The 13,502-nt window shown below is 43.1% G+C and overlaps 1 protein-coding gene across 1 annotated transcript in view; it reads left to right on the top strand.

Annotated features, from left to right (window-relative positions):
• Window positions 1-10,505, top strand: part of TGFB2 (transforming growth factor beta 2) — a 125,920-nt gene extending 115,415 nt beyond the window's left edge. Inside the window, exons 6-7 of the mRNA XM_084828779.1 lie at window positions 1,947-2,100; window positions 7,775-10,505. Of these exons, the coding sequence (XP_084684905.1) occupies window positions 1,947-2,100; window positions 7,775-7,933 (313 nt within the window). The 3' untranslated portion in view covers window positions 7,934-10,505. The remainder of the gene's footprint in view (window positions 1-1,946; window positions 2,101-7,774) is intronic.
• Window positions 10,506-13,502: the final 2,997 nt, after the last annotated feature.

Raw genomic sequence — 13,502 nt, 5'->3', positions numbered from 1 at the left:
GGCTTCTGAGTAAACATGCTTAGGAAAGCACTGTGTGCCACAAGACAAAAATGAATGTGAAAAAGTCTTCTGTAAGTTCATCCACAGAGGAGGCTGCCCACAGCCTCTCTGAATGATTTATTGTTCTGGCATTTCCTCCTACCAATCAGCTAAGTAATGCTACCATGTCGCAGTCTGCATTAGGTGTGATTGCATCATTTATTCACACCCAATGGTGTCAGGAGTCTGAGTGCAGGGAATGGGATAGTAGTTCAGAGTCTGAAGAAGAACCGCCAGACACGGGGGAGGTATTTTCTCAGGCTAGTCCAGACATGGCTAGGCAGGCTCCTAAGGTTTCAAAGGTCCAGCTGGAGGAGGAGGGTCCCTCTTCAACCCCGCCCTCCCCATGAGAGATAGTGAACAGGGAGAGGCGGGGTTTGGGGAGTCTGAATGAATAGATGCCAGGCGCAGACACAGAGCAAAGAGGGAGAAGGCCGGGGTGGAACTTAGACAGTCTACCCGATTGGCCTTGTGTGAACAGCTGCACCTAGAAGCCTCACGAAAGAGACAGAGACCTCCCCCTACCCCTTAAGTTAGGCTAGTGAGACCTCCTTCCTTTCAAACGGCAGGCAACTTTCTTAGCTACCTTTTGAACCCCGCTGAAGGCATTTCCAAGTAGGCTGAGAGTCACTGAGAATTTGCATCTGTATGACCCTTTGAAGTATGGATTAAAAGCTGCAGACTGAAGGCTCTTGTCTGTGTTTGGTTCAGCATTTGAAGTTCAGTGGGGGCAAAGGAATCCTGACAAATGGAGAGAGAGAGAAAGCACAGAAGAATGCACCTTGCTCTCAGCGGAGTTGCATGTGTTAAACACAGGCATGAGGGAGCCATGTGGACTAGCTCTGTCCCCGGCTGCCATTCCTGTTGGCTGTTGCCCTTCCTTTGGCCACACTTTCAGCCACTGTGAGAAGGGGTCCTACATGCATATTAAGGCGTGAATGTAGAGCTCCTCCATGATTGGCCCAGGTTCCCCCTTGTGTGGATGACTGGTAGAATGCATACCTTGGTACATGCCCGGGGCCCTTGTCATGCTCACTTCTGTGGGCAGGGGACAGGCTAGCCCATGCAACCCCCCTACATATGCTTTCCTAAAGCACAAGGAGGGCTGTCTGAACCATATTGTCCCTATACAAATCTATGGTGCGACCACACTTGGAATACTGTGTCCCGTTCTGGTCACCACACCTAAAAAAAGATATTGTAGAGCTGGAAAAAGTGCAGAGGAGGGCAACCAAAATGATCAAGGGGCTGGAACATCTCCCGTATGAGGGAAGATTACAACAGCTGGGATTGTTTAGCTTGGAAAAAAGGAGGGTCAGGGGAGACATGATAGAGGTCTACAAAATTATACATGGTGTGGACAATGTGGATAGGGATATGGAAAATTTCCTGGAGGAAAAGGCTGTCAATGGCTACTAGTCCTGATGGCTATGTGCTACCTCCAGTACCAGAGGCAGTGAGCCTATGTACACCAGTTGCTGGGGAACATGGGTGGGAGGGTGCTGTTGCGCTCATGCCCTGCTTGTGGGTTCCTAGTCAACAGCTGGTTGGCCACTGTGTGAACAGAATGCTGGACTAGATGGACCTTGGTCTGATCCAGCATGGCTCTTCTTACGTTCTTAATGGGGTCATCTGGAGCAAGATAATTCTCACTCTGACCCATTTTGAAAGTAAACAAGAGTAGATATAGGCATGATGTCTACCTCTAATTTCACCCAGAAAAAACACCAGCTGTATGAAGTTTGGAGAACACAGCATAGGTTGCAGCAAGGATCCCTTTGAGAGTTGGACTGAACTCACCTTAAAGCTCCCCCCAAAGCGAGACGTACACTGGGGCTGCCCTCCGCCCATCCCTATTTTGGTGGGCCTGACTCTAACAAGGTATTTGTCCCCAATTGCATTTACAGGAACGTGCAAGATAACTGCTGCCTGCGTCCATTTTATATTGACTTCAAGAGAGATCTTGGATGGAAATGGATACATGAACCTAAAGGATACCATGCAAATTTCTGTGCAGGAGCTTGTCCCTATTTATGGAGCTCTGATACTCAGCACAGTAGAGTAAGTCTCTTCCTTTGGAAACTCTGACTTTGTTTTATGATAGGATATTGAGGCTAATGCTGCGGGCTGGAAAGGCAGGGTGGGAATTGTTTTATAAATAAATTGGATGTTCTTTGGCCCAAAGGAAATGAGAGCTAGTTTAAATAATAGACCATACTGCAGTGATGCTTTATTTACACACACTTTTCAAAGGCGATAAAAATGGTAACTTACCAGTCCTTCTATGCTACCAAAGTCTTCTTAAAACAGCTGAGGAAACATATTTGGATTCTTTTTTTAAAGCTGCAGTGATTCTTCCACTCCTAAGATATTCTCCCCCCCTGCCCCGTAATATCTATAGATTGAATTTATGTATCTAAAAGCCTGCTCCTTATTCAGCCTGTTAAAAAACTGGAGAGAAATGGAATTATCAGAGAGAGAGAGAGAGAGAGCGCGAGCGGGCGGGTCATATGCAGTACTGCTGCTGTGCCTTTGCTAATTCTGTTGCACCAGCGGGACCCTCTGCTAGTTTAACAGAAAGCTAGCACTTCCTAAAGCAACCCCGGAAACACTCATTTCCGGGACAGGACAGCTTCCTTTCGTGAGCTCTGCTGATCTGCCCCGTTCTGGAAACCAGAGTTTCAGCTTGTTTCCAGCTGCTTTAGGAACTGATAGCTTCCTGTTGTGCTAGTGGTGGCATGTGGGCAACATTGGATACTGTCGATAGATGATAGATAGATAGATAGATAGATAGATAGATAGATAGATAGATAGGTTGATCGATAGGTTGATCGATAGGTTGATCGATAGGTTGATCGATAGGTTGATCGATAGGTTGATCGATAGGTTGATCGATAGGTAGAATAATAGTGATCTCAGTGCTCTGAGGACTGGTCCTTATATGGACAAAATGGCATCATCCACACACAAGAGGGAGGTATCAGTAGGCTTTGGGGAACCTAAAGATTGGCAGACGTACAACAGATCTTTAGAAAACAACATCCTTGGGAGGAGCACAAGCTTCCTAATCCTTTATGCTGGCAATGCTGGGGGTCAAACCTGGATGCAAAGCTTATGCTCCGCTGCTGAGCTAAGGCCCCTCCCTAAAAAAGTGCAGCCACCCTATCTCTTGGGCAGGGCTTGTCTGGGATTTGAACTCAGGACCTCCGAAGCAAATATCATGCCAAACGGTAATAACCTATTGAGGCTGCAGTCCTATAGCCTATCAGATGGCATTGCAGTGGCAAAAAAGGGGTCAATTTTACTTTAAAAAGTTCATGGAAAGCACAGGATTTGTTTTCAAGTAACATTCAGTGGTGTAGCAGCAGAAGGCAGTGATTTGGACCCCCAGGAAAATTCAAGGGGACATAGCGCCCCGCCCCCCCCGGCTCCTGGAAGTTGAACACCCCTGCCCTAGACAAAGGCTAGGAAATATATAGCTCTCTAGATGTTGTTTGACTCCAATTCCCATCAGCCCTAGCCAGCCTGGCCAGTTATGAGGGGTGATGGAAGTAGTAGTTTACCAACATCCGGAGGGCTACAGGTTCTCCTGCTCTGCCCTAGACAGCAACTGCTCAGTGAGGCCTGGGCTTACCACATTCTAACCTCAAAGCCTTCTCCAAGTGGAGGTCTGATGATGAGAAAAAAACAGTTACCTCAGCCCCTTCTGTTTTAAAATCAGTTTAGACCCTTCTCTAGGCCAGGTTTTAACCCCTTACACAGTCCTAAGGAGTCAGCCCGTGGAAGTCCTTCTAGGGCAGGCCTGCACAGCACATAGGGCTGCATGCTGTGTGGGCTTACTCTAGGGAAAGGAATTTTCCTCTTGGGCAGAGGATGAGGACTGGGTGCATGTCATGTGCTGAGTTGTGAAAATCTGGGGCTGAATCTACATATAGCAGTTATACCGCTATCATACCATTATCATAACTATTGGTGCCCATTGGTGTCATGTGTACCAGTAGTTATGATAACGGTATGATAACGGTATGACTGCTATGTGTAGATTCAGCCTGGCACAGAATCTAGTATTTGGCACACCATTTGGCATCCTAAAACAACTGTGGCATTCTTTTTGAATATAAAAGCCAGTTGCTCTTGTTTGCACAAAAAAGCTTGAAAGATTCAGGGAAGGGGCTGCTTAGGCTGAGGAGTCAAGGAGAGCCTGACAAGGGTTCTCCGTGGCTTTCTGTGCTCTACATCATCCTTGATCTCACCCACACACCTCATATTCCTTTCTCCCCAGTGCTACTCCCATAACCTCAATCACCCTGCCTTTTTCTTTGTCCTACCCCAGTGCCATCCCAGCCCCCTTTTTAATTTAATTTTATGTATTAATTTAGTATATTTCTAATCTGCCCAATAACTAATATTCTCTGGGAGGATTACAACCAGTTAAAAAACTAAAATGCCATTTTAAAACACAGTTAAAATATAAAATACAATACAAATATTTAAGAGAATAAAATACAAATATAATGCAAAACAATAAACACCACAGGAATTGATAAAACAGTCATAATAACCTAGAACTAGGTCTCTAGAATGCTTGGGAGAAAACAAAGGTCTTTGCCTGTCACCTTTTTTGCCTATCCCAGTGCTATCCTAGTCTCTTAAAAAAAATAAAAATCCAAATTCATCATAAGTCCAAGTTTCCAAAGACAACCGCCCCCCTGGGAATTTTTTTCTCTGTGCATTCAGGTCCATGACTGAGGACACAGCATACCAGAAGTTCTCCTTTGCAAACCCCATGGCCAAGGGTGTTGCTTGGCCTGGGCCTACGGGGCCTGGGCCTCAGTTCTATTTCCCAGTTCTATTTCCCAGGGCCCTGTTTCTACTCCACAAAAAGCTGTGTCCATTGGTGCCAGTGTCTGTCTGTCTGTCTGTCTGTCTGTCTGTCTGTCTCTCTCTCTCAGCTAAATTGCCATTCAGGGGGCAATTTTCAAGAGGGATTGCAGTTGGGGAGGGAAAGATTAACTCTTCCCTTCCCACAGGCTGCAACACCCCCAAAAAACTCTTTCCTGCATGGTAGTTAAGCTTAGGGGGGGGGAAATTCCATTGGTTTGAGATGATCTGGGTCAGGATACAAATTAATAGAAGTTAAAAAAAATGAGATGATTTGGATGAGAAATTAATGTGCTAGCCTTGTCTCATGTGAAATTTAAATAAATCTTGGTAATCAGTTCTAAATGTGCATATATAAATATAAATTAGGATATAATGGTTTTATGCAGATTTGTGCCCTATCGGTCATCTTTTAAGTGTCTAGCAGTGCCTCTGCCCATGGCAAGGTGCTGTGCTCTTGGGCTCAACCTATTGGAATGAATGCTGGAATCCTGAGCAGCTCTCCTTCACTTCGGTGTAGCTTGTGCAGAGAACTTCCATGTGGCCGTTCTTACTGTTCAAGCAGAAGCTCACAACCAGGGTGGGGGAAAGGTAGGAAGTGGGAATGTCACACCTTCCTGCCTGAAGGCTGCAATACCCAGGCACAGTCCCACAATCTGCCATGCAGATGGGTGGGGATTGGGGAATCAAGGTGCGCTGAGCATGGGTGCCACGTGGCTGATAAGTCTTTATTCACTGAAAAAGTATGCCAAACATCGGGGCAGGAGAAGCACCTTACCCATTACTAAAAGAATACAGGGTGTAGGCTTGCTTGGTGCAAACATCTGATGGTTATTATTTTTAATTGGAAAAGAGGGTATATAGCCCTAGCTATGATGTATTGCTTCAGTATTTTGCCAGTGCATGCTTCTCATTTTCCTGGCGACTTGGCTTCTTAGGCATTTCTTATCTGGGCAAGAAATCTACTAACCAGGCTGGCCTAGGACACCAGGGGAGGTCAATCCAAATGAGGCCTAGTCATGATGGACAAACTGACCTCATTAGAATTTGGAATTGGGCAGCTGATTTATGAGACCAGCAGTCTTAACTAGAACGGCAGCTTTCCTAATATGCCTGAATTTTAATGAATGCACATTACCAAAGTGCCCTCTGCGAACATGGCATGCTTAGTGCGACATTCTTTCCCCCTCCCTGTGCATCATAATGTCATGCAAAGTCACACCTCCTTCTCTTATTGGCTATGATGCAAATGAATGGGATGGATGCCAATTAACGTCTGATTCTTCCTACATGATTAGTTCAGAGTCCAATGCATGACTAATTGGCTTCTTTGGGAAAGAGTAACTAAGGGTGCAATCCCCATGCTGGCTAGGGAATGCTGGGAATTGTAGGACTTTTTTCTGCCTAAACATGCATAGGATTGTGCCCTTAGGGTACAATCCTATGCATGTTTAGACAGAAAAAAGTCCTACAGCTCCCAGCATGCCTGAGCTAGCCATCTTGGCTGGGAAATGCTGACAGTTGTAGGACTTTTTTCTGTCTAAACATGCATAGGATTGCACCCTCAAGTGTTAAAGTAAAATAATTTTGAGCATGTGCCAGCAGCAGACCTTTTCATTTCTTCGAGTAACTAAAAGCTTAAAGTCAATGGCATCTGGGCATGCACAAAGATGGCAGAACTTGGCTGCTTAGTCATGCTAACCATGCAGATGCACAGGTGCAGAAAAGAGAAATGAACTTGTAATAAATCTCTCATTTAACTATGAACATATTACAATTTCAGTGGATCAGAGCCAGGGCTCATTATACATACAGGAATTATGAAAATGCTAGATTTGCCCTGCTGAATTTAGAGTTTTGGCATAATCACCAGTGCCCGCCCACCTGGAAAAAGGAAAGGTTCCTCCTGTGCAAGCACCGGGTCATTGCTGACCCCTAGAGGGACGCTGCTTGCGCTGGCGTTTTCATGGCAGACTGTAGCGGGGTGGTTTGCCATTGCCTTCCCCAGTCGTGACTACCTTTCCTCCAGCAAGCTGGGTACTCATTTTACCGACCTCGGAAGGATGGAGGGCTGAGTCGACCTGAGCCGCTGGGATCGAACTCAGGTCGTGGGGAGAGTTTCAGTTGCAATACTGCCGCCTACCACTCTGCGCCACACGAGGCTCTGCCCACCCACCTGCATTAGAATATAATAGAATGCCTGTTTAAATATTTAATCATTTGCTACCTTTTAATTGAGCATCTATAACACTGAATCTTACTTTGATTAATAGTCTGGGCCTGTTTAGCATAGAAAAAGGCAAGTATGGGGAGACATGATAGAGACATACAAAATTATGCATGGTGTGGAGAATGTGGATGGGGAGATGTTTTTCTCCCTCTCCCATAATACCAGAACCCAGGGTTATCCCATGAACCTAATTGGTGGGAGATTGGGGACAGATAAAAGGAAGTACTTCTTCACACAGTGCCTTGTTAAACTATGGAATTGGCTACCATAAGATGTAGTGATGGCCACCAGCATGGATGGCTTTAAAAGGAGATTAGAGAAATTAATGGGGGATGCAGCTATCAATGGTTACTAGTCATGCTACCTCTGTTATCAGAGGCAGTATGCTTCCGTATGCCAGCTGCTGGAGAAAATGAGTAGGATTGCACTTATGCCTTACTTGCGGGCTTCACGTTGGGGCATCCGGTTGGCTACTGTGCAAACAGAATTCTAGGCCTTTAGTCTGATCCAGCATGGCTCTTCCTTATGTTCTTAAAACCAACTCGAAATTCATGGAATTCACAAACTATGATGCTCTGGAGTATCTGGAAGAAATATCTTCATCTCCTTTTCCTTTCTTTCTAGGTACTCAGCTTGTATAACACTATCAATCCAGAAGCATCTGCTTCTCCATGCTGTGTATCCCAGGATCTAGAACCCCTCACCATCTTGTATTACATTGGCAAAACACCAAAAATTGAGCAGCTTTCTAACATGATCGTAAAGTCTTGCAAGTGCAGCTAAGGGATACATTGGAGCAGCACGGCATGTGCATTTTTTTCCCCTGGAAAAGAAAGGACGAAAAAGAAACATACCAAGAGGAAGAAACAAAAAGAACACATAGGATCATCAGTGTTGTTTTAAAAAGGAAAAAAAAAGCGGTACTAGTCCGAATTGTTTGAGAGTTTGTTTCATTGTTTTGTTTTGTTTTTAAACTGTCATCTGATGCAAAACCGTGAAGGCCTTATTCTACATTTCAACTACTTGGTTAGTGAGATAGACAAGAAGCATTTTTAATTAAAAAAAAGCAAAAAAAAATACTAACAAGAAAGAATGACAAGAAAAAGAAAAATCTTTTAAAAATAAACACTGGAAGAATTTGTAGAGTTCTTATGTGAAAGGAAAAAAACAGGAAAAATCCCATTAAGTGGAGTTGCTGTATCTATCCCGTGGCTTTACTTGATCTCCGTGTTGTTATGCCATAGACACCCTATCCGATCCTTGTAGTTTGTAGAATTAACAGCGCATTATTTATTTTTGTGTAATACGATCAAATGAGAACATGCCGTTGCCACTGGGGGGTGGGGGACAGCGACAGAGAAAAAAGACACAAATGTGCAGACCAAATAAACTGCTAGAAATATGTTTAATGCCTAGGGAACATGAGCTCAAAAAAGCCCTGAAAAAGATGGTTAGTTTAGTTCAATTAAAAATAGTAGTCTGTTATTTCATTATTAATAAAGTCCACATACACCTTGTTTTTCTTGCCAAAAGCCTAGGAAGGCTTTATGTAAAGCCTCATACCATTGTTTTTAATACTGAAAAGCTTATTAATAAAGGACATTTTGTTTCAGTCTCAAAGACGTCTATTATAAAATTTTACAACAACAACAGTAAATGAATAGACTGTCCGTTTCGTAAACCAGTGAAATATTTAATATGTACTGGTCTAATTTTCAGACCCTAATATGTTGCTGTATAGCTATTGCTTTGGGGATTGTTTGTTTTTGGTATATGTAACCATACCTATAGTATTACAATAGGTGGGTAGTAAGAAGCCAGCTTAATTGGAAACATATCTGTAGATCTCTATTGTAAACTATTAAAAAATTAAGTACTTTATGTGTAACGTGTAAATTTTCACCATATTTTTATATTCTGTTAATACTGTCAACTCTGAAGAGTTTGAATTTGGGGGCTCTTGTTGATCACTCAGAACCATGTGTTTCCCTCTAGCTGGCCAGTATGAGTAGAGTCCCTGTATTTTCAACTTGCACTAGAAATACATGTTTTATAATATTTGCTTTACATGTGCTTTGTATGTTGTTTTTCATCATTATGACATGAGCTACCTGACTCCATTTTTTGTTTCATTTTACCAAAAAAGCAAAAAGGTAGATTAAAATATTGTTTTGTATCAAGCAGCCCCCTTCGTTCGTACATCTTAAAATGAAATACTTCAAACTATTGGTGGCTGAAGACCCTAGTTTGGAGTTGGGTGATGGGATGGGGATTAAACAGATGACAGTCCATCAGATGGAGGGGGATGAGGCAGAAGCCAAGTAAAGACACTCCCGAACGCCTTTAGAGTCATAATTGATTTGCATTTGGAGGTCATAGGTTTCCTTAAAGAAGGTTTTGGAAAGAAGTAAAACTTCTTTTCTTGATCCATGGCCTGATCCTGTGGTAGTCACAAACAATTAGTCAAAAGACACATCCAGCCAGTTCAATAGGCTCAGTGCACATTGCAATTCTGATGGGGATGTATGTGCATGCAGGATGGCAATGCTCTTACATGTGTAGCCTCATTTTGTCTATGGGATGCATGTATTTTACTGCACCTGGGGGATTGATTAGTTTGTGCTCCTTCAATACCCATTCCCATTTTTTTTAAAGCTATTAATTCCATAAAATATTATTTGGATCAGTTAAACCCCAATTAAAAGGAAAGGTGGTAGTGTGGAATGACATACCATATCTCCATTCCAACACAGCATGTGCAGAACATCTGGTGTTGTGTGCATGTGGTCCTTTAAAATGAAAAGATCGCAGTCCCGATGATCAGCTGTTTGGTAGGGATGAGGAAACAGAAGGGGAGAAATCCAGCCTCTCTTTCCCCAAAAACCATTTGGCAGAATTTCAGGGTGTCTTTTTTTAAAAATAAAAATAAAAGGCTTATACATGGAGCCCATGAGCCTTTAAAAAAAACCTCATACATGGATACAGTTGGACCAAATTGGGGAATTTTACATGTGACACGCATTTACATGGGCACGCTGTCTCATCTAGGTATACATATACATGCAGAAACCTGCTTCCCAACACATATGCCCCGCCGCCCCCACCCCCAGTAAATTTGGGCATCCACATATTCAGACCTAAATGGTCCTGGGTGTGGTTAAATCCCCACCCCAAAATAGCTGCTTTATATTGATGCTGCAGTTAAAGTGTTTGGGGACTGGGTTTTTGTTCATACTTCCAGAAAGCTTTGAATTTGGGTGGGAGAATACAAGTCATGGGGTTTATGCCAAAGTAAATATAGTCCCCAGATACTTAAAAAAAAAAAAAAGTGTAATCAAATACTATAAAAAAATAACCATAAATAAAACTGCATCTTTTAACACTGCATTCAAGTACTTCTCAAATACATATTCAGTAAAGCTATGAACAACAGCTCAATCCTATGCATATTTACTCAGAAGTAAATTTCACTGTGTTCAATGGGACTTACTCCCAGGTAAGTGTGCATACGATTGTGGGTTTAATTGGGTTTATCTGACCTCAACACCAAATTATGAATGTGTTTTTCCAGCGCCTACAAAGGTTAAGTTTAGACAACTAACTTACGGGCTGTAGAGGCAAAACCTACCTACATAATGTTTGTACGGCAGTCATTTGAACCCAAGGCTGTCATTATTATTGAGCTGCGCCTATCCTCTTTCGAGACAGTGAACCATTTGTTCTCAAATGGCAAGCTTTTCAAATGATTTACAGGATCAGGCTACATATCTGTGCATTTTGCTTTTCTTAATTTATTCATTTCTTCCCCTTATAACACCGTTCTTTTCTTTTTTCATTAAAAGAAGCAAACAGAACCAACCAAAAGCTTCTTTTTGTTCAAATTGTTTTAGATTATTTTAAAAGTGGTATAATAGTTTTCATCAGACGCATTCCATTCCTCTCCAACAGGTATGTATGTGTACGAATGTTGACATTCATATGCGATTTCTGACAATTCCAGATGAATTCTGTCAATGTCTGAAAACTCCAAGATATGCTACCTTTACAGTGTAATCCTTTGCATGTTTGCTCAGAAGGAAGTCTGGCTATGTTCAGTGGGGCTTACTCTCAGGTAAGTGTGCACAGGATTAAATATATTGTTGACAGTTATCTGTACTGATCGCCAGCATTTACTGGTGCACATCTGAACAGTAAGGAAATACAGTATATATCGGGGTGGGGGGGATTCACAAAATTAATCTGGGATTGTCAGCATTGTCATGTGAATGTCAACATTCACCAGCTTGCAGACAGTCAGTATAACACACACACACACCATTTTAATTGAATTCATGTTGTAAATTGTTCCACTTTAATGTGTATGGGAATTCAATGAAAATGGAAACGTCTTACAAAAATATAGGCCAGGCACAGGACTTTGGTTGATAATGGGTTTAGTCATTAAAGATTTAGTCATCCGTTGCATAGACCCACTGAAATCAATGAGACTTAAGTTAGTCATGACAAACTTAGCTCCCATTGATTTCAATGGGTCTACTGGAAATATTACTAATCTGGACCCAACCCTTCATTTTTGGAACTTGGAACATGGTGGGGACATACTTGTGTGAGCAAGTAAAGTACGAGGAAGGTACTGGAAGTTGACATGGCTACCTGTGCACCATGTGCATGGAAGTAGCCATCCTCTGAAGTTACTTTCTCACATGAGATCATTCACATAAGGCCAATTGATAATTTATGAATCAGTCCCTAGAACACTGAAATACAATACCTATTAGCCCTCTTCTGAAGAAAGGCTTATGCACTGAATCAATGCATGAACAGGGCTGCATTGGCTCTCCTCGGCCTCCATGTCACCTAAGATGGCTTGCCCCCTGTTCTCTGGTGTCCACCTGTATAAATGCCAAAGGCAGGGCAAGCCAGCAAGCATGACACTGAGGGGAGGGGTAGTTGGCGTGACATGAATCCACAGGTTGATTCAGCCTGAGAACAGTTCTTGCAGTTATAATGACTGGAAAGTGAACAGTGGCTGCACTGCCTTTCCCTAGAGTCTTTTAAGAGCTGGATCATATATTACTGCCCTCATGTGAAGACTGCCAAAAATTGCTTCCAAGCTACTGGCCTATGCTGGGTGTCGTGTTTTGAAAGCTGCTTTCCTCATGGTTCGGTCAAATCATGTCTTTACTGCCCATACAAGTTGGCAAGCAGCAGGGCTACAGTGGAAACTCCCCACATGAATCAGTCAAACCGTATGCAAAGTGGCTTTCAATGGTTTTAACAGCCTAACGGAAGTCTTTTCCCAGACACTCGACATGGGGAGGGAGGTTTAAGTATGAAGCAGCCCAAAGGCTGCAATCCTATGCACATATACACCTGGGAGTAAGCCCCATTGAACTCCATGGGGCTTACTTCAAAGGAGACATGCATAGGATTGGCACTGTAAGAGCATTTAGGAACAGAGGAAGCTGCCTTATACTGAGTCAGAACTTTGGTCCATCCAGCCCAGTATTGTAGACACTGACTCTTTGAGGTTTCAGATGGGAATTTTTCCTGCCCTATAGGGGGATAGCAGGGATTGAACCAGAGACCTTGTGCATGGAAACCATGTGCTCTGCCACTGAGCTACAGCCCCTCTATTGGAAGCAACTCTTGCTGAAGTCAGTGGAGGTTACCTGGAAGTAAGCATCTAACAGCCCAGTCCTGAGCATGGTTTACTCATAAGTAAGCCAGTTTATTGCAATTGGATTTCCTTCTACGTTTAGGATTGTCACATTCCATTTTGGGTTTATGCAGTCCTGTCCATGCATGCAATGGAGGTACGTACAGTAGCTCTGTAATTCTCTTGCTGAGATTCATAATATGGAATAGGTCTGCTGGACTCAGTAATGGTTTGTTCTCAAGGAATGGGGAGCCCCGTTCAGGCATTCATCTGAACCCTTGAGGGCTTAAAGTGGGTAGAGGATTGGGGCTGTGCACGCTAGCCCCTCCCCCTATGTCTCCAGGCATGCTGACTTCACCCCTTCAGTTCAGACCTTGCTGTATTGAACTGGCAAGGCCTGAATGGGAGCTGTACTCACATTCAGGTAAACACAAGTAGAGTTCATGGCCTTGACTCTCTCTGCCCACTTTAAGCCCTCACACATTCAGGCAAACGCCTGAACAGGGCTGAACAGAAGTATGTAATCAAACCCATTCATCGCCATTTCAGATCTAACAGCTTTCCTCTGCAAACCATGTTGCCCACTGAAATCAGGACAATGGTTGTTTAGTTCCTATAAGAAAGATCCATTTAAAGAGGTTTAAAAGAAGTTACCCTCTATCTGTTGCATCTCCAATGACTTCAATTAGCATG

This window comes from Heloderma suspectum, chromosome 1 (assembly GCF_057233095.1).
Source record: "Heloderma suspectum isolate Gila_16-S chromosome 1, 16-S_ref, whole genome shotgun sequence".
Taxonomy (NCBI): Eukaryota; Metazoa; Chordata; class Lepidosauria; order Squamata; family Helodermatidae; genus Heloderma; species Heloderma suspectum.
The sequence above is the reverse complement of the archived record's forward strand: the minus strand, read 5'-3'. Positions and strand labels throughout refer to the sequence as shown.